This window comes from Hemitrygon akajei, unplaced genomic scaffold (genome assembly GCF_048418815.1).
Source record: "Hemitrygon akajei unplaced genomic scaffold, sHemAka1.3 Scf000120, whole genome shotgun sequence".
Taxonomy (NCBI): domain Eukaryota; kingdom Metazoa; phylum Chordata; class Chondrichthyes; order Myliobatiformes; family Dasyatidae; genus Hemitrygon; species Hemitrygon akajei.
The window spans coordinates 1004617-1032189 of NW_027332006.1; the positions used below are offsets into that span (position 1 = coordinate 1004617).

Consider the following 27573-nt stretch of genomic DNA (forward strand, 5'->3'; position numbering starts at 1 on the left):
GTTTTGCAGAATGGATGGGGGTGTCTGTCCTTCTTTCACAGTGATCCGGACGGGCTAGAGCGGGTATTGCAGAATGGATGGGAGAGTCTGTCCTTCTTTCACAGTGATCCGGACAGGCTAGAGGGGGTATTCCAGAATGAATGGAAGAGTCTGTCCTTCTTTCACAGTGATCCGGATGGGCTAGAGCGGGTATTGCAGAATGGATGGGAGTGTCTGTCCTTCTTTCACAGTGATCCGGACGGGCTAGAGGGGGTATTGTAGAATGGATGGGAGAGTCTGTCCTTCTTTCACTGTGATCCGGACAGGCTAGAGGGGGTATTGCAGAATGGATGGGAGAGTCTGTCCTTCTTTCAGTGTGATCCGGACAGGCTAGAGGGGGTATTGCAGAATGGATGGGAGAGTCTGTCCTTCTTTCACTGTGATCCGGACAGGCTAGAGGGGGTATTGCAGAATGGATGGGAGAGTCTGTCCTTTCACAGTGATCCGGACGGGCTAGAGGGGGTATTGCAGAATGGATGGGAGAGTCTGCCCTTTCACAGTGATCCAGACGGCTAGAGGGGGTATTGCGGAATGGATGGGAGAGTCTGTCCTTTCACAGTGATCCAGACTGGCTAGAGGGGTATTGCAGAATGGATGGGAGAGTCTGTCCTTCTTTCACAGTGATCTGGACAGGCTAGAGGGGGTATTGCAGAATGGATGGGAGAGTCTGTCCTTCTTTCACATTGATCCGGACGGGCTAGAGGGGGTATTGCAGAATGGATGGGAGAGTCTGTCCTTCTTTCACAGTGATCCGGACAGGCTAGAGGGGGTATTGCAGAATGGATGGGAGAGAATGTCCTTCTTTCACAGTGATCCGGACGGGCTAGAGCGGGTATTGCAGAATGGATGGGAGAGTCTGTCCTTTTTTCACTGTGATCCGGACAGGCTAGAGGGGATATTGCAGAATGGATGGGAGAGTCTGCCCTTTCACAGTGATCCAGACGGCTAGAGGGTGTATTGCGGAATGGATGGGAGAGTCTGTCCTTTCACAGTGATCCAGACTGGCTAGAGGGGTATTGCAGAATGGATGGGAGAGTCTGTCCTTCTTTCACAGTGATCTGGACAGGCTAGAGGGGGTATTGCAGAATGGATGGGAGAGTCTGTCCTTCTTTCACATTGATCCGGACGGGCTAGAGGGGGTATTGCAGAATGGATGGGAGAGAATGTCCTTCTTTCACAGTGACCCGGACGGGCTAGAGCGGGTATTGCAGAATGGATGGGAGAGTCTGTCCTTTTTTCACTGTGATCCGGACAGGCTAGAGGGGATATTGCAGAATGGATGGGAGAGTCTGTCCTTCTTTCACATTGATCCGGACGGGCTAGAGGGGGTATTGCAGAATGGATGGGAGAGTCTGTCCTTCTTTCACAGTGATCCGGACAGGCTAGAGGGGGTATTGCAGAATGGATGGGAGAGAATGTCCTTCTTTCACAGTGATCCGGACGGGCTAGAGGGGGTATTGCAGAATGGATGGGAGAGTCTGTCCTTCTTTCACTGTGATCCGGACAGGCTAGAGGGGGTATTGCAGAATGGATGGGAGAGTCTGTCCTTCTTTCACTGTGATCCGGACAGGCTAGAGGGTGTATTGCAGAATGGATGGGAGAGTCTGTCCTTTCACTGTGATCCAGACGGGCTAGAGGGGGTATTGCGGAATGGATGGGAGAGTCTGTCCTTCTTTCACTGTGATCCGGACAGGCTAGAGGGTGTATTGCAGAATGGATGGGAGAGTCTGTCCTTTCACAGTGATCCGGACGGGCTAGAGGGGGTATTGCAGAATGGATGGGAGAGTCTGTCCTTCTTTCACTGTGATCCGGACAGGCTAGAGGGTGCATTGCAGAATGGATGGGAGAGTCTGTCCTTTCACAGTGATCCGGACGGGCTAGAGGGGGTATTGCAGAATGGATGGGAGAGTCTGCCCTTTCACAGTGATCCAGACGGCTAGAGGGGGTATTGCGGAATGGATGGGAGAGTCTGTCCTTTCACAGTGATCCAGACTGGCTAGAGGGGTATTGCAGAATGGATGGGAGAGTCTGTCCTTCTTTCACAGTGATCTGGACAGGCTAGAGGGGGTATTGCAGAATGGATGGGAGAGTCTGTCCTTCTTTCACATTGATCCGGACGGGCTAGAGCGGGTATTGCAGAATGGATGGGAGAGTCTGTCCTTCTTTCACAGTGATCCGGACAGGCTAGAGGGGGTATTGCAGAATGGATGGGAGAGTCTGTCCTTCTTTCACAGTGATCCTGACGGGCTAGAGGGGGTATTGCAGAATGGATGGGAGAGAATGTCCTTCTTTCACAGTGATCCGGACGGGCTAGAGCGGGTATTGCAGAATGGATGGGAGAGTCTGTCCTTTTTTCACTGTGATCCGGACGGGCTAGAGGGGGTATTGCAGAATGAATGGGAGAGTCTGTCCTTCTTTCACTGTGATCCGGACAGGCTAGAGGGGATATTGCAGAATGGATGGGAGAGTCTGTCCTTCTTTCACATTGATCCGGACGGGCTAGAGGGGGTATTGCAGAATGGATGGGAGAGTCTGTCCTTCTTTCACAGTGATCCGGACAGGCTAGAGGGGGTATTGCAGAATGGATGGGAGAGAATGTCCTTCTTTCACAGTGATCCGGACGGGCTAGAGCGGGTATTGCAGAATGGATGGGAGAGTCTGTCCTTTTTTCACTGTGATCCGGACAGGCTAGAGGGGATATTGCAGAATGGATGGGAGAGTCTGTCCTTCTATCACAGTGATCCGGACGGGCTAGAGGGGGTATTGCAGAATGGATGGGAGAGTCTGTCCTTCTTTCACTGTGATCCGGACAGGCTAGAGGGTGTATTGCAGAATGGATGGGAGAGTCTGTCCTTTCACAGTGATCCGGACGGGCTAGAGGGGGTATTGCAGAATGGATGGGAGAGTCTGCCCTTTCACAGTGATCCAGACGGCTAGAGGGGGTATTGCGGAATGGATGGGAGAGTCTGTCCTTTCACAGTGATCCAGACTGGCTAGAGGGGTATTGCAGAATGGATGGGAGAGTCTGTCCTTCTTTCACAGTGATCTGGACAGGCTAGAGGGGGTATTGCAGAATGGATGGGAGAGTCTGTCCTTCTTTCACATTGATCCGGATGGGCTAGAGGGGGTATTGCAGAATGGATGGGAGAGTCTGTCCTTCTTTCACAGTGATCCGGACAGGCTAGAGGGGGTATTGCAGAATGGATGGGAGAGAATGTCCTTCTTTCACAGTGATCCGGACGGGCTAGAGGGGGTATTGCAGAATGGATGGGAGAGTCTGTCCTTCTTTCACAGTGATCCAGACAGGCTAGAGGGGGTTTTGCGGAATGGATGGGAGAGTCTGTCCTTTTTTCACTGTGATCCGGACAGGCTAGAGGGGATATTGCAGAATGGATGGGAGAGTCTGTCCTTCTTTCACATTGATCCGGACGGGCTAGAGGGGGTATTGCAGAATGGATGGGAGAGTCTGTCCTTCTTTCACAGTGATCCGGACAGGCTAGAGGGGGTATTGCAGAATGGATGGGAGAGAATGTCCTTCTTTCACAGTGATCCGGACGGGCTAGAGCGGGTATTGCAGAATGGATGGGAGAGTCTGTCCTTTTTTCACTGTGATCCGGACAGGCTAGAGGGGATATTGCAGAATGGATGGGAGAGTCTGTCCTTCTTTCACAGTGATCCGGACGGGCTAGAGGGGGTATTGCAGAATGGATGGGAGAGTCTGTCCTTTTTTCACAGTAATCCGGACAGGCTAGAGGGGGTATTGCAGAATGGATGGGAGAGTCTGTCCTTTTTTCACTGTGATCCGGACGGGCTAGAGTGGGTATTGCAGAATGGATGGGAGAGTCTGTCCTTCTTTCACAGTGATCCGGACAGGAGGGCTGACGTCATGGACTGAAATTGCCCAGAGATGGGGTACAACGTCTTGGGTTCGGTCACTATTAAAAGAATGTCTTACCAGATGTCCCGATTTCACCTCAGACTCCTTCCAGTATCGGAGTTGGCCCACGGCAAAGTCTTGCCAGTCTCCCTCGGTGCTGGAGGCCTGTTTCATCAGGGTGTAGGCAAGGAGCCCTAGGCTCTTTGGCTTGAACCCAGGGCAAACCCTGAAGGTGGTATGGGGAACCACCAATCCTGTCTGTCGCCAAAAGAAATCTGGAACTTCAGCAAGAAATGCAATGCTGTCTCTTCCTTTAACCTCTCCAATCACCGTGACTGGGAATTTCTGTCACTCGAGGGGTGCATAATATTAGGTTTCCTCAGTTGAGGACCACGTAGGGTCATAGCACAGAGTCACATGAGAGTCAGCGGCTGGCAGAAGGGGTTCAAATGTACTGGAGTCCAGATAAAGTGCCCACCTCTGGGTGTTCAGAGGAAGCTCTCAGTTGTTCACAGTTCCAGCGTGATATCCTTGTCCGTGCATAGAATCTCGACTTCCAATGGACAGAGCAAATCTCTCCCTACGAGATTTCACCCCCGTCTGGTGGTGACTGTCATTGAAACCTCACACTGGTTCCCCTGGAATTCCACCTGCGGTTGCTGGGTACGTGAATACGTACGTTCCGTGCCATCGAACCCTGACAGAGTGATTGTAGCGTCTGATAGCTGGAATCCCTTTTCCGATACTGTTTCCTGACCGAGAGTGGTTGTGGTTGCCCTCATATCAATCATAAACGGAACTGGATTTCCAGCAACTTGCAATATTACATTGGGCTCTTCCTGAGTGTTGGCACTCATGGTTGGAAGCATCTTCTTGTCAGTTTCTAAACGGGTTGTTGTCCCCACCTGTCCCTTGGTAGGTTTTTATTCCCATTTCTGTTCCTCAGATAAAGCCCCCTCGCATCCTTCTTCCTGCTGAGCATATTCACCTTTAATATTAGTTCCCTTCGAGGTTGATCGAGATTCGAAAGTTGGGTCCTAATGATATGTCAAAGCTCGTCACATTCAATTTCGTTCATTGTCAGGCCAATCCATATTATTTGTTTCAATCATGTTGGCTAACTTAGTTGGTAAGCATTGGAGCAGTAGGGCATTGAACTAGGGGGACAGATTCCCATCATTAAAGTCTTGGTCTCCTGCGAAGGTGCCGTAGCAGGCCACAAATCGCTCTCAATAGTCTGGTCCCCATTCCCCAGGCTTAGTTTTGTCTTCAGGTACTTTAGTGATGTTTACAGGTTGCTGGAGAGCCCTTTCCAAGGCTTGAATAATCTGGTCTGTCTGTTCATTCTGATTATGTTTTCCCACCTGTAACGCCTGATAGGTTTGGTATCTCTATTCTGCCTTCCATTTCTGCCCTTCATTAGCTGAGAGAATCATGCAGCAGAGACTGAATAAATCTTGCGGAGTCACATTAAACATTTGTGTAGTACTGTGGACACACTGAGCAAACTGTGCTGGTTTTTCTTTTCTATCTGGGGCCTGATTCATGATCACTATCATTTCTTGAGGCTTCCAGGGAGCATACACAAGAATCACTGAGGGCTGTCCCTCCTCCTAGTCCTAGGGGGAGCGTTTGCTACTGCTGTTCAGGAGGATTTAAACTAATGTGGCAGGGGGATAGGAACAAGTGCAGAGAGACAGAGGGGTGCAAAATGAGAGTAGAAGCAAAAAGTAGTAAGGTGAAAAGTAAAAGTGGCAGGCAGTCAAATCCAGGGCAAAAATCAAAAAGGGCCACTTTTCAACATAATTGTATAAGGGCTAAGAGTGTTGTAAAAACAAGCCTGAAGGCTTTGTGTGTCAATGCAAGGAGCATTCGTAATAAGGTGGATGAATTGAATGTGCAGATAGTTATTAATGAATATGATATAGTTGGAATCACAGAGACATGGCTCCAGGGTGACCAAGGATAGGAGCTCAACATCCAGGGATATTCAATATTCAGGAGGGATAGACAGGAAAGAAAAGGAGGTGGGGTAGCGTTGCTGGTTAGAGAAGAGATTAACGCAATAGAAAGGTAGAAAGGAAGGACATTAGCCTGGAGGATGTGCAATCGATATGGGTAGAGCTGCGTAACACTAAGGGGCATAAAACGCTGGTGGGATTTGTGTACAGGCCACCTAACAGTAGTAGTGAAGTTGGGGCTGGCATTAAACAGGAAATTAGAAATGCGTGCAAAAAAGGAACAGCAGTTGTAATGGGTGACTTCAATCTACATTTAGATTGGGTGAATCAAATTGGTAAGGGTGCTGAGGAAGAGGATTTCTGAGAACGTGTGCGGGATGGTTTTCTGAACCAACATGTCGAGGAACCAACTAGAGAGCAGGCCATTCTAGACTGGGTATTGAGCAATGAGGAAGGGTTAATTAGCAATCTTGTCATGCGAGGCCCCTTGTGTAAGAGTGACCATAATATGGTGGAATTCTTCATTAAGATGGAGATTGACATAGTTAATTCAGAACCAAATGTTCTGAACTTAAAGAAGGGCAACTTTGAAGATATGAGACGTGAATTAGCTAAGACAGTCTGGCAAATGATATTTAAAGGGTTGACAGTGGACAGAAACATAGAAAATAGGTGCAGGTGTAGGCCATTCGGCCCTTCGAGCCTGCACTGCCATTCAGTATGATCATGGCTGATCATCCAACTCAGAACCCTGTACCTGTTTTCTCTCCATACCCCTGATCCCGTTAGCCACAAAGGCCATATCTAACTCCCTCTTAAATATAGCCAAAGAACTGGCCTCAACTGTTTCCTGTGGCAGAGAATTCCACAGATTCACCACTCTGTGTGTGAAGAAGTTTTTCCTCATCTCGGTCCTAAAAGTCTTCCCCTTTATCCTTAAACTGTGACCCCTCGTTCTGGACTCCCCCAACATCAGAAACAATCTTCCTGCATCTAGCCTGTCCAATCCCTTTAGAATTTTATACGTTTCAATAAGATCCCCCATCAATCTTCTAAATTCCAGTGAGTATAAGCTTAGTCGATCCAGTCTTTCTTCATATGAAAGTCCTGCCATCCCAGGAATCAATCTGGTGAACCTTCTCTGTACTCCCTCTATGGCAAGAATGTCTTTCCTCAGATTAGGGGACCAAAACTGCACACAATACTCTAGGTGCGGTCTCACCAAGGCCTTGTACAACTGCAGTAGAAACTCCCTGCTCCTGTACTCAAATCCTTTTGCTATGAATGCTGGCATACCTTTCGCCTTTTTCACCGCCTGCTGTACCTGCATGCCTCCCTTCAATGACTGGTGTACAATGACACCCAGGTCTCGTTGCACCTCCCCTTTTCCTAATCGGCCACCGTTCAGATAATAATCTGTTTTCCTGTTCTTGCAACCAAAATGGATAACCTTATATTTATCCACATTAAATTGCATCTGCCATGAATTTGCCCACTCACCTAACCTATCCAAGTCACCCTGCATCCTCTTAGCATCCTCCTCACAGCTAACACCGCCGCCCAGCTTTGTGTCATCCGCAAACTTGGAGATGCTGCATTTAATTCCCTCATCTAAATCATTAATATATATTGTAAACAACTGGGGTCCCAGCACTGAGTCTTGCGGTACCCCACTAGTCACTGCCTGCCATTCTGAAAAGGTCCCGTTTACTCCCACTCTTTGCTTCCTGTCTGCCAACCAGTTCTCTATCCACATCAATACCATACCCCCAATACTGTGTGCTTTAAGTTTCTACACTAATCTCCTGTGTGGGACCTTGTCAAAAGCCTTTTGAAAATCTAAATATACCACATCTACTGGCTCTCCCCTATCCACTCTACTGGTTACATCTTCAAAAAATTCTATAAGATTCATCAGACATGATTTTCCTTTCACAAATCCATGCTGACTTTGTCCGATGATTTCACCTCTTTCCAAATGTGCTGTTATCACATCTTTGATAACCGACTCTAGCATTTTCCCCACCACCGATGTCAGACTAACCGGTCTATAATTCCCCGGTTTTTCTCTCCCTCCTTTTTTAAAAAGTGGGGTTACATTAGCCACCCTCCAATTCTCAGGAACTAATCCAGAATCTAAGGAGTTTTGAAAAATTATCACTAATGCATCCACTATTTCTTGGGCTACTCTGGGATGCAGACCATCTGGCCCTGGGGATTTATCTGCCTTTAATCCCTTCAATTTACCTAACACCACTCCCTACTAACATGTATTACCCTCTGTTCCTCCATCTCACTAGACCCTCGGTCCCTTACTATTTCCAGAGGGTTATTTATGTCCTCCTTCGTGAAGACAGAACCAAAGTAGTTATTCAATTGGTCTGCCATGTCTTTGTTCCCTATGATCAATTCACCTGTTTCTGGCTGTAAAGGTCCTTACATTTGTCTTGACCAATCTTTTTCTTTTCACATGTCTGTAGAAGCTCTTACAGTCAGTTTTTATGTTCCCTGCCAGCTTTCTCTCATAATCATTTTTCCCTTTCCTAATTCAGCCCATTGTCCTCCTCTGCTGGTCTCTGAATTTCTCCCAGTCCTCAGGTGTGCCGCTTTTTTTTGCTAATTTATATGTTTCTTCTTTGGACTTGATACTATCCCTAATTTCCCTTGTCAGCCACGGGTGCACTACCTTCCCTGGTTTATTCTTTTGCCAAACTGGGATGAACAATTGTTGTAGTTCATCTATGCGATCTTTAAATGCTTGCCATTGCATATCCACCGTAAACCCTTTAAGTATCATTTGCCAGTCTATCTTAACTAATTCACGTCTCATACTTTTAAAGTTACCCTTCTTTAAGTTCAGAACCTTTGTTTCTGAATTAACTATGTCACTCTCCATCTTAATGAAGAATTCCACCATATTATGGTCACTCTTGCCCAAGGGGCCTCGCATGACAAGATTGCTAACTAACCCTTCCTCTTTGCTCAATACCCAATGTGGAATGGCCTGCTCTCTAGTTGGTTCCTCAACATTCATATGCACTGGCAAGCATTTAAAGATTGCATGGATGAACTACAACAAGTGTTCATCCCAGTTTGGCAAAAGAATAAACCAGGGAAGGTAGTGCACCCATGGCTGACAGGGGAAACTAGGGATAGTATCAAGTCCAAAGAAGAAACATACAAATTAGCCAGAAAAAATGGCACACCTGAGGACTGGGAGAAATTCAGAGTCCAGCAGAGGAGGACAATGGGATTAATTAGGAAAGGGAAAAAAGGTTATGAGAGAAAGCTGGCAGGGAACATAAAAACTGACTGTAAAAGATTTATAGATAACGAAAAGAAAAAGATTGGTTAAGACAAATGTAGGTCCCTTACAGTTAGAAACAGGTGAATTGGTCATAGGGAACAAGGACATGGCAGACCAATTCAATAACTACTTCAGTTCTGTCTTCACTGAGGAGGACATAAATAATCTTCTGGAAATAGTAAGGGAATGAGGGTGAGTGAGATGGAGGAACTGAGGGAAATGCATGCTAGTATGGAAGTGGTGTTGGGTAAATTGAAGGGATTAAAGGCAGATAAATCCCCAGGGCAAGATGGTCTGCATCCCAGAGTGCTTAAGAAATTAGCCCAAGAAATAGTGGATGTATTAGTGATAATTTTTCAAAACTCCTTAGATTCTGGATTAGATCCTGAGGATTGGAGGGTGGCTAATGTGACCTCACTTTTTTAAAAAATGAGGGAGAGAGAAACCGGGAAATTATAGACCGGTTAGCCTGACATCGGTGTTGGGGAAAATGCTAGAGTTGGTTGTGAAAATGTGATAGTAGCACATTTGGAAAGAGGTGAAATAATCGGACAACGTCAGCATGGATTTTTGAAAGGAAAATCATGTCTGGCAAATCTTACAGAATTTTTTGAGGATGTAACTAGTAGAATGGATAGGGGAGAACAAGTGGATGTGGTCTATTTGGATTTTCAAAAGTCTTTTGACAAGGTCCCACACAGGAGATTAGTGTGGAAACTTAAAGCACACAGTATTGGGGGTATGTTATTGATGTGGATAGAGAATTGGTTGGTAAACAGGAAGCAAAGACTGGGAGTAAATGGGACCTTTTCAGATTGGCAGGCAGTCACTAGTGGGGTACTGCAAGGCTCAGTGCTGGGGCCCCAGTTGTTTACAATATATATTAATGATTTAGACGAGGGAATTAAATGCAGCATCTCCAAGTTTGTGGATGACACGAAGCTGGGCGGCAGTGTTAGCTTTGAGGATGCTAAGAGGATGCAGGGTGACTTGGATAGTTTAGGTGAGTAGGTAAGTTCATGGCAGATGCAATTTAATGTGGATAAATGTGAGGTTATTCACTTTGGTTGCAAGAACAGGAAAACAGATTATTATCTGAATGGCCGATTAGGAAAAGGGGAGGCGCAATGAGACCTGGGAGTCATTGTACACCAGTCGTTGAAAGTGGGCATGCAGGTACAGCAGGCAGCGAAAAAGGCAAATGGTATGTTGGCATTCGTAGCAAGAGGATTTGAGTACAGGAGCAGGGAGGTTCTACTGCTGTTGTACAAGGCCCTGGTGAGACCACAGCCGGAGTACTGTATGCAGTTTTGGTCCCCTAATCTGAGGAAAGACATTCTTGCCATAGAGGGAGTACAAAGAAGGTTCAACAGATTGATTCCTGGGATGGCAGGACTTTCATATGAAGAAAGACTGGTTTGACTAGGTTTACACTCACTGGAATTTAGAAGATTGAGGGGGGATGTTATTGAAATGTATAAAATTCTAAAGGGATTGGACAGGCTAGATGCAGGAAGATTGTTTCCGATGTTGGGGAAGTCCAGAACGAGGGGGTCACAGTTTAAGGATAAAGGGGAAGCCTTTTAGGACCAAGATGAGGAAAAACTTCTTCACACACAGAGTGGTGAATCTGTGGAATTCTCTGCTACAGGAAACAGTTGAGGCCAGTTCATTGGCTATATTTAAGAGGGAGTTAGATATGGCCCTTGTGGCTAAAGGGATCAGAGGTATGGAGAGAAAGCAGGTACAGGGTTCTGAGTTGGATGATCAGGCATGATCATACTGAATGGCGGTGCAGGCTTGAAGGGCCTAATGGCCTACTCCTGCACCTATTTTCTATGTTTCTATGTGTGGAAAATTAAAATCTCCCACAATCACAACATTGTGCTTACTGCAAATATTGGCTATCTCCTTACAAATTTCCTCCTCCAATTCTCGCTCCCAATTAGGTGGTTTATAATACACCCCTGTAGGTGTTACTATACCTTTCCCATTCCTCAATTCCACCCAAATAGGCTCCCGAAATGAGCCCTGTAATCTATCCTTTCAAAGCACCGCTGTAATATTTTCTCGGACAAGCATTGCAATACCTCCCCCTCTTGCCCTTCTGATTCTATCACACCAGAAGCAACAAAATCCAGGAATATTTAGTTGCCAATCACACCCCTCCTGCAACCATGTTTCACTAATAGATACAACATCATATTTCCAATTATCAGTCCATACTCTAAGCTCATCTACCTTTCTTACCTTGCTCCTAGCATTAAAATAGATGCATTCAAGAAACTTTCCACCCCTTTCTCTCTGTTTATCCCTAATGGTGCAAACAACTTTATTATCTCTTTTTTCCTTCTCCCCTACATCTTCGGTCTGAGTGCTCCAACATCAGGGAGGAAGTTCAAATCATCTCTGTGTTAAAAGTTTAACCATCACGGTGACTGAAGGCAGCTGCAGGTTCATGAGGGACTGTTGCTGTCAGATTCTGCAGTTCTTGCGGCTGCTCATCTGAGCATTGGAGGAGTCCGTTCTGCTGATGTTAGCCTTAAACTAGACTGGAGTTTAATATTGTGGATCTGTGAAAGATAAATCAGTTCTGTATCAAGTCCCGTGTCTCAGGTACTAACTGTCTCTACCACACTCACAATGTACACTAGAAAGGCCACTCAGCCCATCTGGTTCCTGCCCATGTTTCTGTTCCATATCAGTAATATGAAAATCTACCCCTGCCATTCCCCTCTCACTCTCCCTGAGATGACAGGTTGCAAATAGTCACCACTCCATGGGATAGGAGATTTCCCATGAATTTCATGGAAACATATAAATGCACAACACATTACAGATGCTTTGTCCCACATTGCCGTGCCGACCATGTATCTTACTCTAGAAGCTGCTTAGAATTACTCTACCACATAGCCACCTATTTTCCTAAGCTCCATGTACCTATCTGAGAGTCACTTAAAAGACCCTATTGTATCCGCCTCTACCACCGTCACTGGCGGTGCATTCCACACACACACCACTCTTTGCTTAAAAAAGTTAGCTCTGACATCTCCTCTGTGCCTACTTCCAAGCAGCTTAAACCTATTCCCCCTCGTGTTAGCTGTTTCAGCCCTGGGGAAAAAAACCTCTGGCTATCCACATGACCAATGCCTCTCATCATCTTATACACCTGCATGAATTTCCTGCATGATTTTCTCCGGGCTGAATAAGACGATGAGCTCACTGTGGTTGTGACGTTCTCTCTCTCCGTGTGTCTGATGTCACAGCCCCGCCTCACTCAGGCACTTAAAGCGACACTCACAGTAAACGAACCTGCGGTCTCGCAACACAATGCACCTCTAAAGTCTGACAGCAGACTAGCGAGTGAATCTTCGATGGTGCAGAGTCAAAAACCGAAGTGTTGCCAGCCTGAGTCAGGGGCTCCAGAGAGAGATGGGGTCTAGAGGAGGAGGACGAATAAGACCAGCACGATGTGGTTAAAAGTGAAAGATTAGAAGCATTTGGAAACTGGTTGATCGAAAAAAAAGGTGGTTAATTTCTGCAAAACACAGGTGGAAATCAACAGATCAGGCAGAAATTTTGGAGAGGAATAAATAGAAAACGTTTAGGCAGAGCCCCTTCCACATGCCTAGACTGTGTACTCCGCTGCTTAGTTGCTCTCTGAATTGCAGAGTTCCTCCAGCGTTTTGTGTGTGTGCGTCTCTGTATTTCCAGCAACTGCAGAATCTCCTGTGTTTTATATCTGCATTTTACTTTGGCATTGGATACACGTTGATATTGAGTATATTGCTTATGGGAGCCGCTTTCTGCGTTAAAACAGCTGCAGATTTTTTCTATACCCAAAAGATAAAAAAAATGAGGTATGGACATTGAACCGGTGCTTGCAGAAATGTTTAATGGCACCGTGATTACCCATAAGGCCATGCGTTAAGAATCTCGCCGGTGCTGAAGTGCCGATGAAATGCGCAGGCGTCAGACTGAGGACGTCCCTGAGTTTCACGCATGCGCGCAGTACACAGAAGGCCTTGAAAATGTCGGTTGCAGGTAAGAGCGTTTCTCCGTGTTTTTATCTTAAACACCGACTTCGGGATAATTCCTGTGAAATCCGGTCACCGTGACCAGCAAACCCAGGACAGTCCTGCCCTCTTCCCTCTCTCTCAGCCCCACGATCCGTATTCAGGACCCGGGGAGCTTCCGGTTGATGAGGGAATGGGAACCGATGGATCTCTCAGACAGAGCTGAGCTCCAGCTATCTAAATGCAAGGATTAGGAACTCGGAGAAAGGGAACAAAATCTTTTACATCAGCAGTTGAGAAAATTGGCATTAGTACTCTTTTCCGTAGATGCTGCCTGGCCTGCTGAGCTCCTCCAGTATTTTGTGTGTGTTGCTTCCTCTACCTCCTCTTGCTCTGGACTTTTCTACCGGTGAGAACATGTTTTGTCCCATTCTCTCTGGGTATATAATGATATCAAACACCTTTGCCCTGGGAAACAAGTAGCTTTCACATCACAAATGTGCCAGACTCCAGTGAGACAGAGAACTGCCCTTCCCTTCATACTCATTGGGATTTCATTCAATGAGTTCACCACCGTCAGTCATTGGGGGAGGGTTCAGGGGGAATATTTATGTAGAATACAGAAACTGGTGATGCCTGCGTGCATTGTGGTGATGCAAAAGTTGCTGGAGAGTTTGCAAGTGGGAAGAAGTGGAGTGATATTTGGAAATCTGACTTTTTAAAGCGTAATTTAGCAATGAAACCACCTGTGGACAACGTGCAAAAGTTTTGGAGAAAATCCTTCATTACCCATTACAGGCCTGCTACGTAGGTTGTGTGAGAGTGCAGATAAACTGGATCGAACCCAGAGGAGATCAGAACGTGATTTGCTAGTGTGTCACTGTGCACATATTGTCACTGGGTAAAAAATGCACAGTACAAGATTTATCTGCACACTGGTTATTACAAATTAGAGGGGAGATTATTACAAATTAGAGGGGTATTGGAGGGAAGGAGGGGAGACCTCCAGTGTCCCTGATGCCCTCACCTACAAGATGTGCAGCTTGTAACCCTGCACTTCAATGAGCTGCAACTTGAAATGGGTGAATTCCAGATCATCCAGCAGTTGGAGGGGGTGATAGATATAACATGAAGAGAGGTGAGTTACACCCAAGGTGCCGGACACAGGAAACTGGGTGAGAGTCAGGAAGGGGAATGAGGTTAAATATCCATCGCAGAGTACTCTAGTGGCCATCCCCCACAACAACAGGTGGACCACTTTAGAAGCTGTTGGGGGGTGTTACCTGGCAGAGGAAAGTCAGATTCATTAGTTAAAGGAACAGAACAAGAGGGGAGGAATATCCTAGTGGTAAGGCTTGATAGTGGTAGTGAGCAGGGGAGGGTGTGATGTGGTTAAAATAAGTTGTAGGGGGAATGGGAGCCAGAATGCCAGAACAGATAGTGGAGATGGTGAATTGAATTGACTTTATTAGATACATACTTCATAAACATGAGGAGTAGAAATATTCACCTTACATCATCTAAATGTGCAATGTGTAATTTATAGTAACTTATAATAGATAGTTTGCACATAGGACAGTCAATATAACATCGAAATGCAATTATATCAGCATGAATTAATCAGTCTGATGACCTGGTGGAAGATGATGTCCTGGAGCCTTTTGGTCCTTTTGCTGTGGTACCGTTTCCTGGATGGTAGCAGCAGGAACAGTTTGTGGTTGTGGTGAATTGGGCCTGTTTGTCCCTGATATTCTTTGGGCCCTTTTTACACACCTGTCCATGTAAATGTACTGAATCGTGGAAAGTAGACTGTGCAATGTATAATTTCCTTGTTTATATTTAGAGACATTTTTTGGTGTATAAAATGATGAGGGGTATTGAGCGTGTGAGTGGCCAGAGGAGTGTTTTTTCCCCCAGGGTTGAAATGGTTAATGCCGCTTTTCCACACTCCCATAGACCCTTTGTCCATCTCCTGAGTAAATAGAGATGGAAAAATATTTAAGATCTCCCCCATCTGCTTTGTTTCCACACGTGGATTGCCATTCCGGTCTTCCAGAGGACCAACTTTGTGCCTTGCAATCCTTTTGCTCTTAATCTATCACTAGAATCCCTGAGGATTATCCTTCACCTTTTCTGTGACAGCGACCTCATGCCTTCTTTTAGCCATCCTGATTTATTTCTTATGTGTTCTCTTGCATTTCTTATACTCCATAAGAAACTGACTGCCTATCCCTGTTATGCAATTCCATTTTGTGCTTTACCAGGGTCTCAATATCTCTTGCAATCCAAGTTTCCCTACAGTTTCTATCTTTACCTTTTATTCTGACATACCCGCTTACTACTTTCAAAATTTCGCTTTGAAGGCCTCCCATTTACCAAGCACACCTTTGACATAAAGCAGCCTGTCCCAATCCACAGTTGCCAGATCCTAGTATCTTAATTCCAGGTGTTGATCCATGCCCTGAACACATCCACCTTTCCAACGCTGCTCCTTGTATTGAAATATACAGGGCTCAGCATATTCACTGCACCATGCTCAACTTTTTCATTCCTGACTTTGTCTGAGGCCTGAACAACATCTGTCTCCACAACCTCTCCACTACCATTCAGGCTCCCATTCCCCCTGCAACTTTAGTTTAACCCTCTTTACCCCCACCTCCCACCATGCAGATCTATCACCCCTTTGGCTTTCCTCTCCCAGATCAATAAAAAGGAGGTGCATACCAGGTACAGGCAGATAGGAACAAATGGGGTACTTATGAAATACAGGAAATTCAAGTGAACACTTATGAAAGAAATAAAGGCATGAGGTTGCCCCAGCATACAAGGTGATGGAGAATCCTCAGGGATTCTGCAGACTTGTTAAGAGCAAAAAGATTGCAAGGGAAAAAAAATAATTCTCTGGAAGATCAGAATGGTAATCCATATGAAGGGATAACATAGACTTAGGGAGATTTTTTTTGCATCCGTATTTACTCAAGAGATGAACACAGAGTCTATAGAAGTGAGGCAAAGCCACATCAACTTCATGGACCCTGTACAGATTACAGAGGTGGAGGGGTTTGCTGTCTTGAGGCAAATTAGTGTGGATCAATCCCCAGGGCCTGACAAGTTGTTCACTAGGACCCTGCGGAAGACAAGTGCAGAAATTATTGGGGCCTAAGCACAGATATTTAAATCATCCTTAGTGACAGGTGAGGTACTGGAGGATTGGAGGACAGATTATTCTGCTGTTCTAGAAAGGCTGTAAAAATAAACTAGGAAATTATATGTTGGTGAGCTTGACATCAGAACTGGGAAAGTTATTGGACTGTGTGTGCAGGAACCAAGTATATACTGTAAGTATTTGGATAGGTGTGGACTGATAAAGGATAGACAGCATGGCTCTCGCCAATCTTATAGAGTCTCTCGAGGAAGTTATCAGGAAAGTGGATGAAGGCAAGGCAGTGGATGTTGTCTACATGGACTTTAGCAAGGCATTTGACAAAGTCTCATATGGGAGCTTGGTCAAGAAGGTTCAGTCACTCAGCATTCAAGATGAGACAGTAAATCGGATGAGACACTGTCTTTGGGAGAAGCCAGAGTGTGGTAGCAGATGGTTGCCTCTCTGACTGGAAACCTGTGACTAGTGGTTGCCACAGGGATCAGTGCTGGATCTGTTGTTGTTTGTCATCTATATCAGTAATCTGGATGATAGTGTAGTTAACTGTATCAGCAAATTTGTGGATGAAAACAAGACTGGAGGTTTAGCGGACTGCAAGAGGACTATCATGGCTTGCAGTGTGATCTGGACCAGGTGGGAAAATGGTTTTAGAAATGGAAAATGGAATTTAATGCAGACCAATGTGAGTTGTTGCACTTTGGTATGACCTACCAAGGGAGGTCTTTCACAGTGACTGGTCGGGCATGGAGGAGTGTTGTAGAAGAAAGGGACCTGGGAATACAAGTCCTTAATTCACTGAAAGTGGTATCACAGGTAGATAGGGATGGGAAGAATGATTTCAGCCCATTGCCCTTCATGAACCAAAGTACTGATAACAATAGATGGATGTTATGTTGACTCCTAGAAGACATTGGTGAGGCCTAATTTGGAGTATTGTGTGCAGTTTTGGTCACCTACCTACAGGAAAGATGTAAAAGAAGTTCAGAGATTTCAGAGAAAATTCACAAGGATGTTGCCATGTCTGGAGGACTTGGGTTATAAGGAAAGATTCAACAAATCAGAACTTTATTCCTTGGAATGCAGAAGATTGAGTGGAGATTTGATTGTGATAGAGAAGCACAGATAGTGTTAATGCAAGCTGGCTTTTTCCATGAAGATTGGGGGGGGGGGGACGACAACCAGAGGCCATGGGTTAAGGGTGAAAGGTGAAATGTTAAGGGGAACATGAGGGGACACTTCTTCACTCAGACGGTTATCCGGCTGTGGAATGAGCAGCCAGCACAAGTGGTGCATGCGTGCTCGATTTCAACATTTAAGAGGTTTGTGTTGGTACCTGGAGGTGTGGGAGTGGGCTGTTTAAATAGTTCAGCACAAACTAGATGGCCCAAAGGGCCTGTTTCTGTGTTGAAATGTTCTATGATTGTGACAAGAACCTGAAATAATACAAAAATTCACTCTAACCCCTTTTGACAGCTGTGCGAACCAACCAGTCATTTCAGAATTTTTTATATGGCGTTAAAACTGTGGCACTTTAAGTTAATAATACATAAAAGAAGATCCCAGCTGCACGTCTAGAAAAACTATTTGTGTGAGAGTGTTTCAGTTACTGTGGGGCGAGGAACCCATGCAGCTCAGTGGGAACAAGGAATAATACCAATGGAGAGAGTCAAACTGAGCCAAGGCACTGATTGGAGACGGCAGAAATGCCCCATTCTTATAGAGACAGGAAGAGCATCAGGGAATTGATGGTCATTCCAGATACCAGCACTCTGCCCAGTCAGGAGATGATTTCTCTGTCCAACTTCCGTTGAACCTCACTGTAACAGTGTGATACCAGATCAAACCTTGGTAACTCAAGTAATCTCATCTGAAATGTTGTCCTACACCCATTGATGGATTTTGTAAATCTTTTTACAGGTTAAAAATGAGAAGGAATTCATCTCCAGGAAGCTCAAACATGGCACAGCAGTTTTGTTGTCTCTGTCTAGATATTTAAGAAGTGGAGCAAGGGAGCCAATTGACCACCCTTCCTGCTCAGACTGTGGGGAGGGATTCACTTGGTCATTTGACCAACTGGCACACCTGTAATTTACACAGGAGAAAGGCCTTTCACCTGCTCAGACAGTGGGAATGGATTCTCTCGATTATCACAATTGAAGGTACGTCAGCAAGTTCACACTGGGCAAGGCCATTCACCTGTTCTGTGTGTGAGAAGGGGTTCAGTTGGTCATCCCACCTGTTGACACACCAATTAGTTCACACCACACCGGGCAGAGGCTGGTCATCTGCTGAATTTCTGGGAAAGGATTCACTCTGTCATCTGACCTAATGACTCACCAGCAAGTTCACACTGGGGAGAAACCGTTCACCTGCTCAGAATGTGGGAAAGGATTCACTCAGTTAGCTCACCAACAGAGACACCAGCAAGTTCACACTGGGGAGAAGCCGTTCACCTGCTCAGAATGTGGGAAGAGATTCACTTGGTCATCCGGTTTACGGAGTCATCACCGAGTTCACACTGGGGAGAGGCCATTCACCTGCTCAGAATGTGGGAAGGGATTCACTCGGTCATCTCATTTACAGAGTCACCAGCGAGTTCACACTGGGGAGAAGCCGTTCACCTGCCCAGTCTGTGGGAAGGGATTCACTCACATACCCCACCTACAGAATCACCTGCGAGTTCACACTGGGGAGAGGCCATTCACCTGCTCAGTCTGTGGGAAGAGCTTCACTCATTTATCCACCCTACGGAATCACCAGCGAGTTCACACTGGGGAGAAGCCATTCATCTGCTCAGTCTGTGGGAAGAGCTTCACTCATATATCCACCCTACGGAATCACCAGCAAGGTCACACTGGGGAGAAGCCGTTCACCTGCTCAGTCTGTGGGAAGGGATTCACTCGGTTAGCTAACCAACAGAGTCATCAGCGAGTTCACACTGGGGAGAGGCCGTTCACCTGCTCAGTCTGTGGGAAGGGATTCACTCAGTCATCCCACCTACAGAGTCACCAGCGAGTTCACACTGGGGAGAGGCCGTTCAACTGCTCAGTCTGTGGGAAGGGATTCACTGAGTTAGCTAAGCTACAGAGTCATCAGCGAGTTCACACTGGGGAGAGGCCATTCACCTGCTCAGTCTGTGGGAAGGGATTCACTCAGTCATCTACCCTACTGGTACATCAGCGAGTTCACACTGGGGAGAAGCCGTTCACCTGCTCAGTCTGTGGGAAGGGATTCACTGAGTTAGCTAAGCTACAGAGTCATCAGCGAGTTCACACTGAGGAGAGGCCATTCACCTGCTCAGTCTGTGGGAAGGGATTCACTCAGTCATCTACCCTACTGGTACATCAGCGAGTTCACACTGGGGAGAAGCCGTTCACCTGCTCAGTCTGTGGGAAGGGATTCACTCGGTTAGCTAACCAACAGAGACACCAGCGAGTTCACACTGGGGAGAGGCCATTCACCTGCTCAGAATGTGGGAAGGGATTCACTCAGTCATCCCACCTACAGAAACATCAGCGAGTTCACACTGGGGAGAAGCCGTTCACCTGCTGAGAATGTGGGAAAGGATTCACTCAGTCATCCCACCTACTGGCACACCTGTCAGCTCACAATGGGGAGTGGCCATTGTTATGAATCCCTAGGTTTTGTTTGCTGTAGACTGTCATTTTAAGAGAGAGAGATTAAGAAGGCAAATCCACAGACTCAGAGTCAGACGGAGACGAAGGAGGAAAAATGGAAGAATCGAAACCGGGGAACTAGTGGCCAAGGGTCACTGTTTGGAACTTTCCTTTGCCCACAAGGGTGGGCTAATTATCGATTCACCGTACATCGAATGTGTGGTTGTCACCTCATTTGATCCATAGGAGTGGATCTGATTTGGGGTATCCTGCGGAGACCACATGTGTCAACCCTTGCCTGGCTGTGGTGTGGTAATTCATTTGAAGACGATACCCCTTATGACAAGTCACTTCGGGTGATAATTACTATGTGGATTTGGAAGGATGACAGATAAAATCTACAGCGACTGTTGGTCTCATTTTACCACCATGGAACCTGTGGAATATGACATAATTGCCTTCTCTCAACATTTACCCTGGATTACAAATATCTCTCTCATCACCTATTCTGTGGTTGAACTGAACTTTCATACTTTACCATCTCAAGACTCCAAGCCTTGTTACCCCTGAGCTCAATAGTTTGAGAGTTATATTTATACACATAACACTCACGAGGAAATCTGCAGATGCTGGAAATTCAAACAACACACACAAAATGCTGGTGAAACTCAGCAGGCCAGGCAGCATCTATAAGGAGAAGAACTGTCGACATTTCAGGCTGAGACCCTTCGTCAGGACTAACTGAACGGAAAGATACTAAGAGATTTGAAAGTAGTGGGGGGAGGGTGAAATGCGAAATAATAGGAGAAGACCGGAGGGGGTGGGATGAAGCTAAGAGCTGGGAATGTGATTGGCAAAAGTGATACAGAGCTGGAGATAGGAAAGGATCATTGGACAGGAGGCCTCGGGAGAAAGAAAGGTGGGGGGGGGAAGCACCAGAGAGACATGGAAAACAGGCAAACAATTAAATATGTCAGTGATGGGGTAAGAAGTGGAAGAGGGGCATTAACGGAAGTTAGCGAAGTCAATATTCATCCCATCAGGTTGGAGGCTACCCAGCCGGTATATAAGGTGTTGTTCCTCCAACCTGAGTTTGGATTAATTTTGACAGTAGAGGAGGCCATGGATAGACATATCAGAATGGGAATGGGACGTGGAATTAAAATGTGTGGCCATTGGGAGTAGTCTGTTGCTGCTGGTTCGTTTCTAAAGCGTTACGGTTTGTAACAAAATGGGGCCTGCTTCTGGGATATGAACAAATTTAAGGATTGATTTAATATCGATTTCATTGGGGAAATCCCTTTTGATTTATTTGTGTGTGGAAAATCAGCAGCAATAGATGTTGATAGATATCTGGAAGTGTGAACCTCTCAGGCATTAGAGGACACCAGAAGGATTGAGTTGTTGAGTATTGCTAAAACGTCAATACTTGCTAAGGTGAAATTGACAATGAGGAGGGCACAGATGCAGAGGATAATAGCTGAACATTATATATCTGAGGGTGTATTTAAAGTGGAGGAGTTGGAGGTGTTTCCTGAAAGTAAACCTAGTGAGCTTGAGCTCCAGTACAAGTTAGAAAAATTAAAGATGGAGGCTTCGGAAAGGCAGAGGCAGTTTCAGGCTGGAGAGGCAGAAAAGCAGAAAGAAAATTCTCTTATAAACTGTAATTAAGAGGGAGGCTTAGCAAGCCTATTCTGCTTTAACAGTTGCTGAAGCAGCTTATTATTTATTTATTTATGCTGCCCCAATCATCGTCACTGGGCTATAAACGTGCAGGAGCAGTGTGTGGTTCAGTGCTTTGCTCAAGGACACACACGCTGCCTCGGCTGAGGCTCGAACTCATGAAATTCAGATCGCTAGTTCAACACCTTAACAACATGGCCACGCACCACACATTATGACATAGTGAAACAGGCTGTGCTCAAAGCTTACGAGTTGGTCCCAGAAGCAGACAGGCAAAAGTTTAGAAATTTGAAGAAATCTGTGAACCAGACATACGGAATTTGCTTATGAGAAATTTGTGTGTTTTGACCACTGGTGCACATCTGAACATGTAAATGCTGATTTTAACCGCTTGAAAGAGTTGGTTTTAATTGAAGAATTCAGAAGGTGCGTCCCTGATGACATAAAGACGTATTTAGATGGAAATGATGCTGCCACTATGCAGGAATCTGCTAGATTAGCAGATCAGTTTGCTTTAACTCATAAAGTTATGTTTACCCTGAATAAGAGTTTCCAAAAGGCACTTGTCAAGTTGTGGGTAAACCGAATGAGCTCACCCCAGTGGCCTGTACCTGCATTCGGTGAACCCTTTTCCAAAGTTATAGTGGATTGTGTTGGCCCATTGCCAAAGTCTAAAGCTGGCCATCAGTATCTGCTAACTATTATGTGTACTGCATCCAGATTCCCAGAGGCAATACCTCTCAGAAATATTAAAGCTAAAACTGTGGCGAAGGCTCTTACCAAGATTTTCACTTTATTCGATTTGCCTAAAGAAATCCAGTCTGATCAAGGATGTAATTTTATATATGGATTATTCCAGCAGGTAATTTCTGAACTGGGAGCAAAACAAATTGCATCATCTGCGTACCATACAGAATCACAAGGGGCTTTAGAAAGATTTCATTCTACCCTCAAAACAATGATTAAGACATATTGTGTTGAAAATGGAATAGACTGGGATGAAGGAATACATTTGCTTTTGTCCACAGAAAGATAGTCAGTACAGGATCACTGGGCTTTACTCCATTTGAACTTGTATTTGGTCGCAGAGTGACCTTTGACCTTGTTAAAAGGAACGGTGGATTGATGGGGATGTACATGTTAACTCGTTAGACTATGTTTTGAAGTTCAAAAATAAACTACACCTAGCCTGTAGTCTAGCGAGAAAAAACTTAAAGATTTCTCAAAACAAAATGAAGTGTTGGTTTGATAACAGGGCTCGCGAAAGAAAATACCAGGTGTGAGATAAGGTGCTTGCCTTATGCTGACGAATCTACTTCAGGCGAAATTCAATAGACCGTATGAAATAGTCTCCCAAATTAATGATGTGAATTATGTTATTAAAACACCCAACTGACTTGAACTAACACAGGTGGTACACATAAATATGATAAAACCTTTTTTGACAAGCAGGTACCATCTGTGTGTTGTCAAAACATATGAATCTGGCAACCCTGAGAATGAAACAATTGACTTGTCTGAGACTTTTCACAAGCCAAACATGGTCCCAATTAGGCTAATGAACTCGGTTGTTCCAGAAAACATTGCTAACAAGTTGTCTCATCTGCAGCCAAAGCAACAACAACAGCTGAAGGAATTAATTCTGAAGTTTAAAGATTTATTTCCCGATGTCCCCAAGCAAACCACGGTCACGGTACATGATGTAGATATTGGTCAAGCCAAACTGATTAAACAACACCCATATCGCATGAACGTAGAAAAGTGTAAATTGGCTGACCAGGGAATTGAGTATATGCTGGAGAATGGTATTATTAGGCCTTCAAAATGAGATTGGAGTCACCCTGCATTATTGTGCCCAAACCCGATGGTAGTGTTAGATTTTGCACTGATTATAGAAAGGTAAATGAGTAACAAAAACAGATGGCTATTATTGGAGTATAAAAGTATAAATTTACCAAAACTATGAAGTCAGTTCTGAGCTTGCTCCTATTTGCCATGCATGTACTCAATTTAGTAGAATGAAATCTTAGGAATGTAGAGGTGTAGCTAAAGAGCTAAAGAAATGCAGATTAGACCATTGCTCAGTTCTGAGTTTATTATTTGCTATGCATGTACCCAATTTCGTAGGAGACTGCAGTCTTAAGATGACAATGGTGTGTTAAAGAAAGGTTGCTAAGAAATGTAGATTAAAACATGATTAAGCCAATTGATAGGAACAAAAGGGACATAATATACGTTCAGTATGCATCTGGAGATTTGCTATAAAAGCTGCTGTGTCCGAGAATCGGTGGGCAATCAGCGACTAGCTCAATGACTGTCTCAGCTTTGATTTGCAAATTAAAGTTTAACCCTTCTTGAAGAATCTTCTGCGTCTCTTGGTCATTTGTAAAGCACGAAAAACCACGACATAATTGGCGTCACGAACAGGATCGGATAGAGACCCGCGGAAGGGAAACGGCAGATTGGGAACGCTTCCCGGTCCTCTAGGGACCCCCACAAGGCTAACAGAATTAAGGGTGCACCCAAACAAAAGGAAAGCGCTTTTTGCGACAATTTGGACTAAGAATTCTGTTGGCTTTGAGGAGGTCTTGGAGTCTCGGAAGTGTGGAACCGCTGCCAAAGGGTCTCTTCGGTCCAAAGAATCTGGCAGAATTGGGGGTTAACGGAGGAGGCTCAGAGGATTGCTCAAGAACACTGCAGTGAGGGTAAGTACAAATAAGTTAATACGTTAATAGAAAGTCCTCGTGGTTACCGCCTTAAGAGATAAGGGTCTGCTCGGGCGAGGTGTTAGAATAGAAAGTCCTCGTGGTTACCGCCTTAAGAGATAAGGGTCTGCTCGGGCGAGGTGTTAGAATAGAAAGTCCTCGTGGTTACCGCCTTAAGAGATAAGGGTCTGCTCGGGCGAGGTGTTAGAATAGAAAGTCCTCGTGGTTACCGCCTTAAGAGATAAGGGTCTGCTCGGGCGAGGTGTTAGAATAGAAAGTCCTCGTGGTTACCGCCTTAAGAGATAAGGGTCTGCTCGGGCGAGGTGTTAGAATAGAAAGTCCTCGTGGTTACCGCCTTAAGAGATAAGGGTCTGCTCGGGCGAGGTGTTAGAATAGAAAGTCCTCGTGTTTACCGCCTTAAGAGATAAGGGTCTGCTCGGGCGAGGTGTTAGAATAGAAAGTCCTCGTGGTTACCGCCTTAAGAGATAAGGGTCTGCTCGGGCGAGGTATTAGAATAGAAAGTCCTCGTGGTTACCGCCTTAAGAGATAAGGGTCTGCTCGGGCGAGGTGTTAGAATAGAAAGTCCTCGTGGTTACCGCCTTAAGAGATAAGGGTCTGCTCGGGCGAGGTGTTAGAATAGAAAGTCCTCGTGGTTACCGCCTTAAGAGATAAGGGTCTGCTCGGGCGAGGTGTTAGAATAGAAAGTCCTCGTGGTTACCGCCTTAAGAGATAAGGGTCTGCTCGGGCGAGGTGTTAGAATAGAAAGTCCTCGTGGTTACCGCCTTAAGAGATAAGGGTCTGCTCGGACGAGGTGTTAGAATAGAAAGTCCTTGTGTTTACCGCCTTAAGAGATAAGGGTCTGCTCGGGCGAGGTGTTAGAATAGAATTAGAGTAAATAATATTATCCAGTAAACAAACTGTGAATCTCTGAAATACATTAACATAGAGAACAACATGACAGGTAAAGGAACAGCATTAGAGATTCTGAGCAAAAAATTCCCATTTTTTCAAAATGAGATCACAAAAACTTTAGAAAAATGGGAAAAAAGAACCAAAAACCTGATCACAAAGTGGCCAATAGAAGGAACATTTGATGTAAGTTTGTGCGAAGAAATGGAGGGACTAGTTAAGAATTACAAATCAAAAGATAAATCTAAGAAAAGAGGGCAAAAAAGAGAACGAGAGATGGAAGTGCTAAAACTCTTCAGAACGGAGGGGGAAAGGCTGAGGAGGACAGGTAGAATATTGATTACAAACGAGGAAAACACTAAGGTGCTGGAGAAACAGCCTGTTAGAGAGAGAGAAGGGTACGGTGAGAAGCTGGCTTCGGCTCCGTACCCGGATGCGAAAGAAACAGAAAAACCCCCTCCCCATAATGAGGAAGGAACCCCTAAGCAGTGCCCCCTGCTGACGGGAACAGTAAACATGCAGGGAGAAGGGCAGGTGGGAAGGAGGAGGAAGAATGATGCCGCTGTTAGTTAAAGGATCAGGACAAGTGCAGTATATCCCTTGGGGATCCCAGGACCTAGAAGGGCTGAAAAACACTCTGCCCAATTTACATGAAGGAGCAGGGAAATGGATTAGAGCCTTTGAAGAAGAAACAGCGGGACGATTATTGGCTATGGGAGATTTGAAGGCACTGTTGATAAGGTTGATGGGAACCTCCAAATTTAACGAACTAATGGAAATGGCTGGCATAGTAAGCTCGAACGATCCGAGAACTGATGGAGACGGGTTTGACAGAGTGAGGCAGAGGGTATGGCAGGCCCTCAGAAAGCTTTATCCGCCCAAAGTGGACCCCAAAGCCTTAAAAGGGGATCCACTGGGAGACACTGAAAACCCAGCAGCCTACGTAGAAAACCAGTTGAAAAGGTGGAGACTGGAGACTGAGCAAGAGGTGGAGAATAGCTTATTTATGACCTCACTGTTCCGACATTGCATTTTGGATGCAATGCCACCACAAGTAAAATCCAAACTGGAGGAGATGTTTGGGCTAACGTCAAAGATCCCACAAGAATTTAGAGAGCACGTAGTCCATGCGGTTGAGAAATACCGGAAAGACAAACAAAGGTTGGCTGAGCAGCAGGAAGAGGTGCAAAGAAGGTTAATACAAATGCAGCTCGAAGAACTCAAAAAGAAGGAAAAAGAGAAAAACAAAAAGATGCTGCCAACAACCGCCGGTTCGAGTACAGCCATCGAGCTGGACAAAACACCGCTATATGGAGGGACCGATCATACTGTAAGACATGGGCTGGAAAACCCCATGCCAATAATTAACTTTGAGGGAGCATCCCCACAAATGTTCTATCAGGAACAAACTAAATTCAAACAGCCCAGACAGGACTGGAAGTCCCAAGGAGGGGGACAGAGGAGCTATGGGCAAAGGGAAGGCAGATGAGGAACCCATTGTTCAGGTTATTTTAGAAGGGCAACTGACACCAATGATGATAGATACTGGAGCCACATACACTTGTGTACAGCCACAGTATTCCCTTCACCTTCCCATGTCAGGAAAGTTTATTAAGACGGTAGGGTTCTCCGGGAAAACACAGTTGACACAGTGCACGGCTCCATTGCGGTTGAGAATGGGAAATAAAGAAATTGTTTTGCCGGTGCTAGTATTTAAAGGAACTCCGATTAATTTGTTAGGCAGAGATGCCTTGTTGAAACTAGAATTAAAATTAGAATGCACCAGAAATGGGCTGAGTGTGAAAAGAGCAGGGGCTCAGTTGATAATGCGAGAAGACAAGAAGGCTAATGTCTTTTGGATAGGAGACATCGCAGACCAGATTCAGGAAACCTGGGAAAAATGGAAAAAGTGCGTGCAGGCTATATTACCCAGGGCTGTAATGCCCAGATCTGAGCTACATTGTACAGTGATTTTTGACGAGACTCAGAACAGGGAGTTTAGAGGAGAGATGGCACCTGGAGGCATGTACCCAGCAGAACCTGGAAGGGGAGGCTGTGATAATTGGAAAGCAAGGGGCAGCTTTACAAGTTAAGTGGAACACCTTTTTAGAAAAATGATACAGGATACCGGAGGCGGCGCCCCACGTAACGTTGTTGGTAAATAAGGGATATCAGTCTAAAGTTTAGTTAAGAGTGCTGAAACCATAACAGTGTGGAGGAAAATCACGCCAGAGGTGTGGATATCAGAAGACAATAATTGTATTAAAATAATGGTAAGTGTAGATATGGTAGGGAC

At 45.4% G+C, this 27573-nt stretch overlaps 2 protein-coding genes and 1 long non-coding RNA gene across 3 annotated transcripts in view; 2 read left to right on the forward strand and 1 right to left on the reverse strand.

Annotated features, from left to right (window-relative positions):
* LOC140723601 (uncharacterized) overlaps positions 1 to 18379 on the forward strand; it is a 36415-nt gene extending 18036 nt beyond the window's left edge. Inside the window, exon 3 of the long non-coding RNA XR_012097935.1 lies at positions 18281 to 18379. This is a non-coding gene — a long non-coding RNA (uncharacterized lncRNA). The remainder of the gene's footprint in view (positions 1 to 18280) is intronic.
* LOC140723596 (uncharacterized) overlaps positions 1 to 27573 on the reverse strand; it is a 373128-nt gene that overhangs the window by 315623 nt on the left and 29932 nt on the right. The window lies entirely within an intron of this gene.
* The window catches only part of LOC140723590 (uncharacterized), a 104275-nt gene continuing 95200 nt past the window's right edge, over positions 18499 to 27573 (forward strand). The window contains 1 exon segment of the mRNA XM_073038156.1: positions 18499 to 19954. Coding sequence (XP_072894257.1) covers positions 18692 to 19954 — 1263 coding nt within the window. The 5' untranslated portion in view covers positions 18499 to 18691.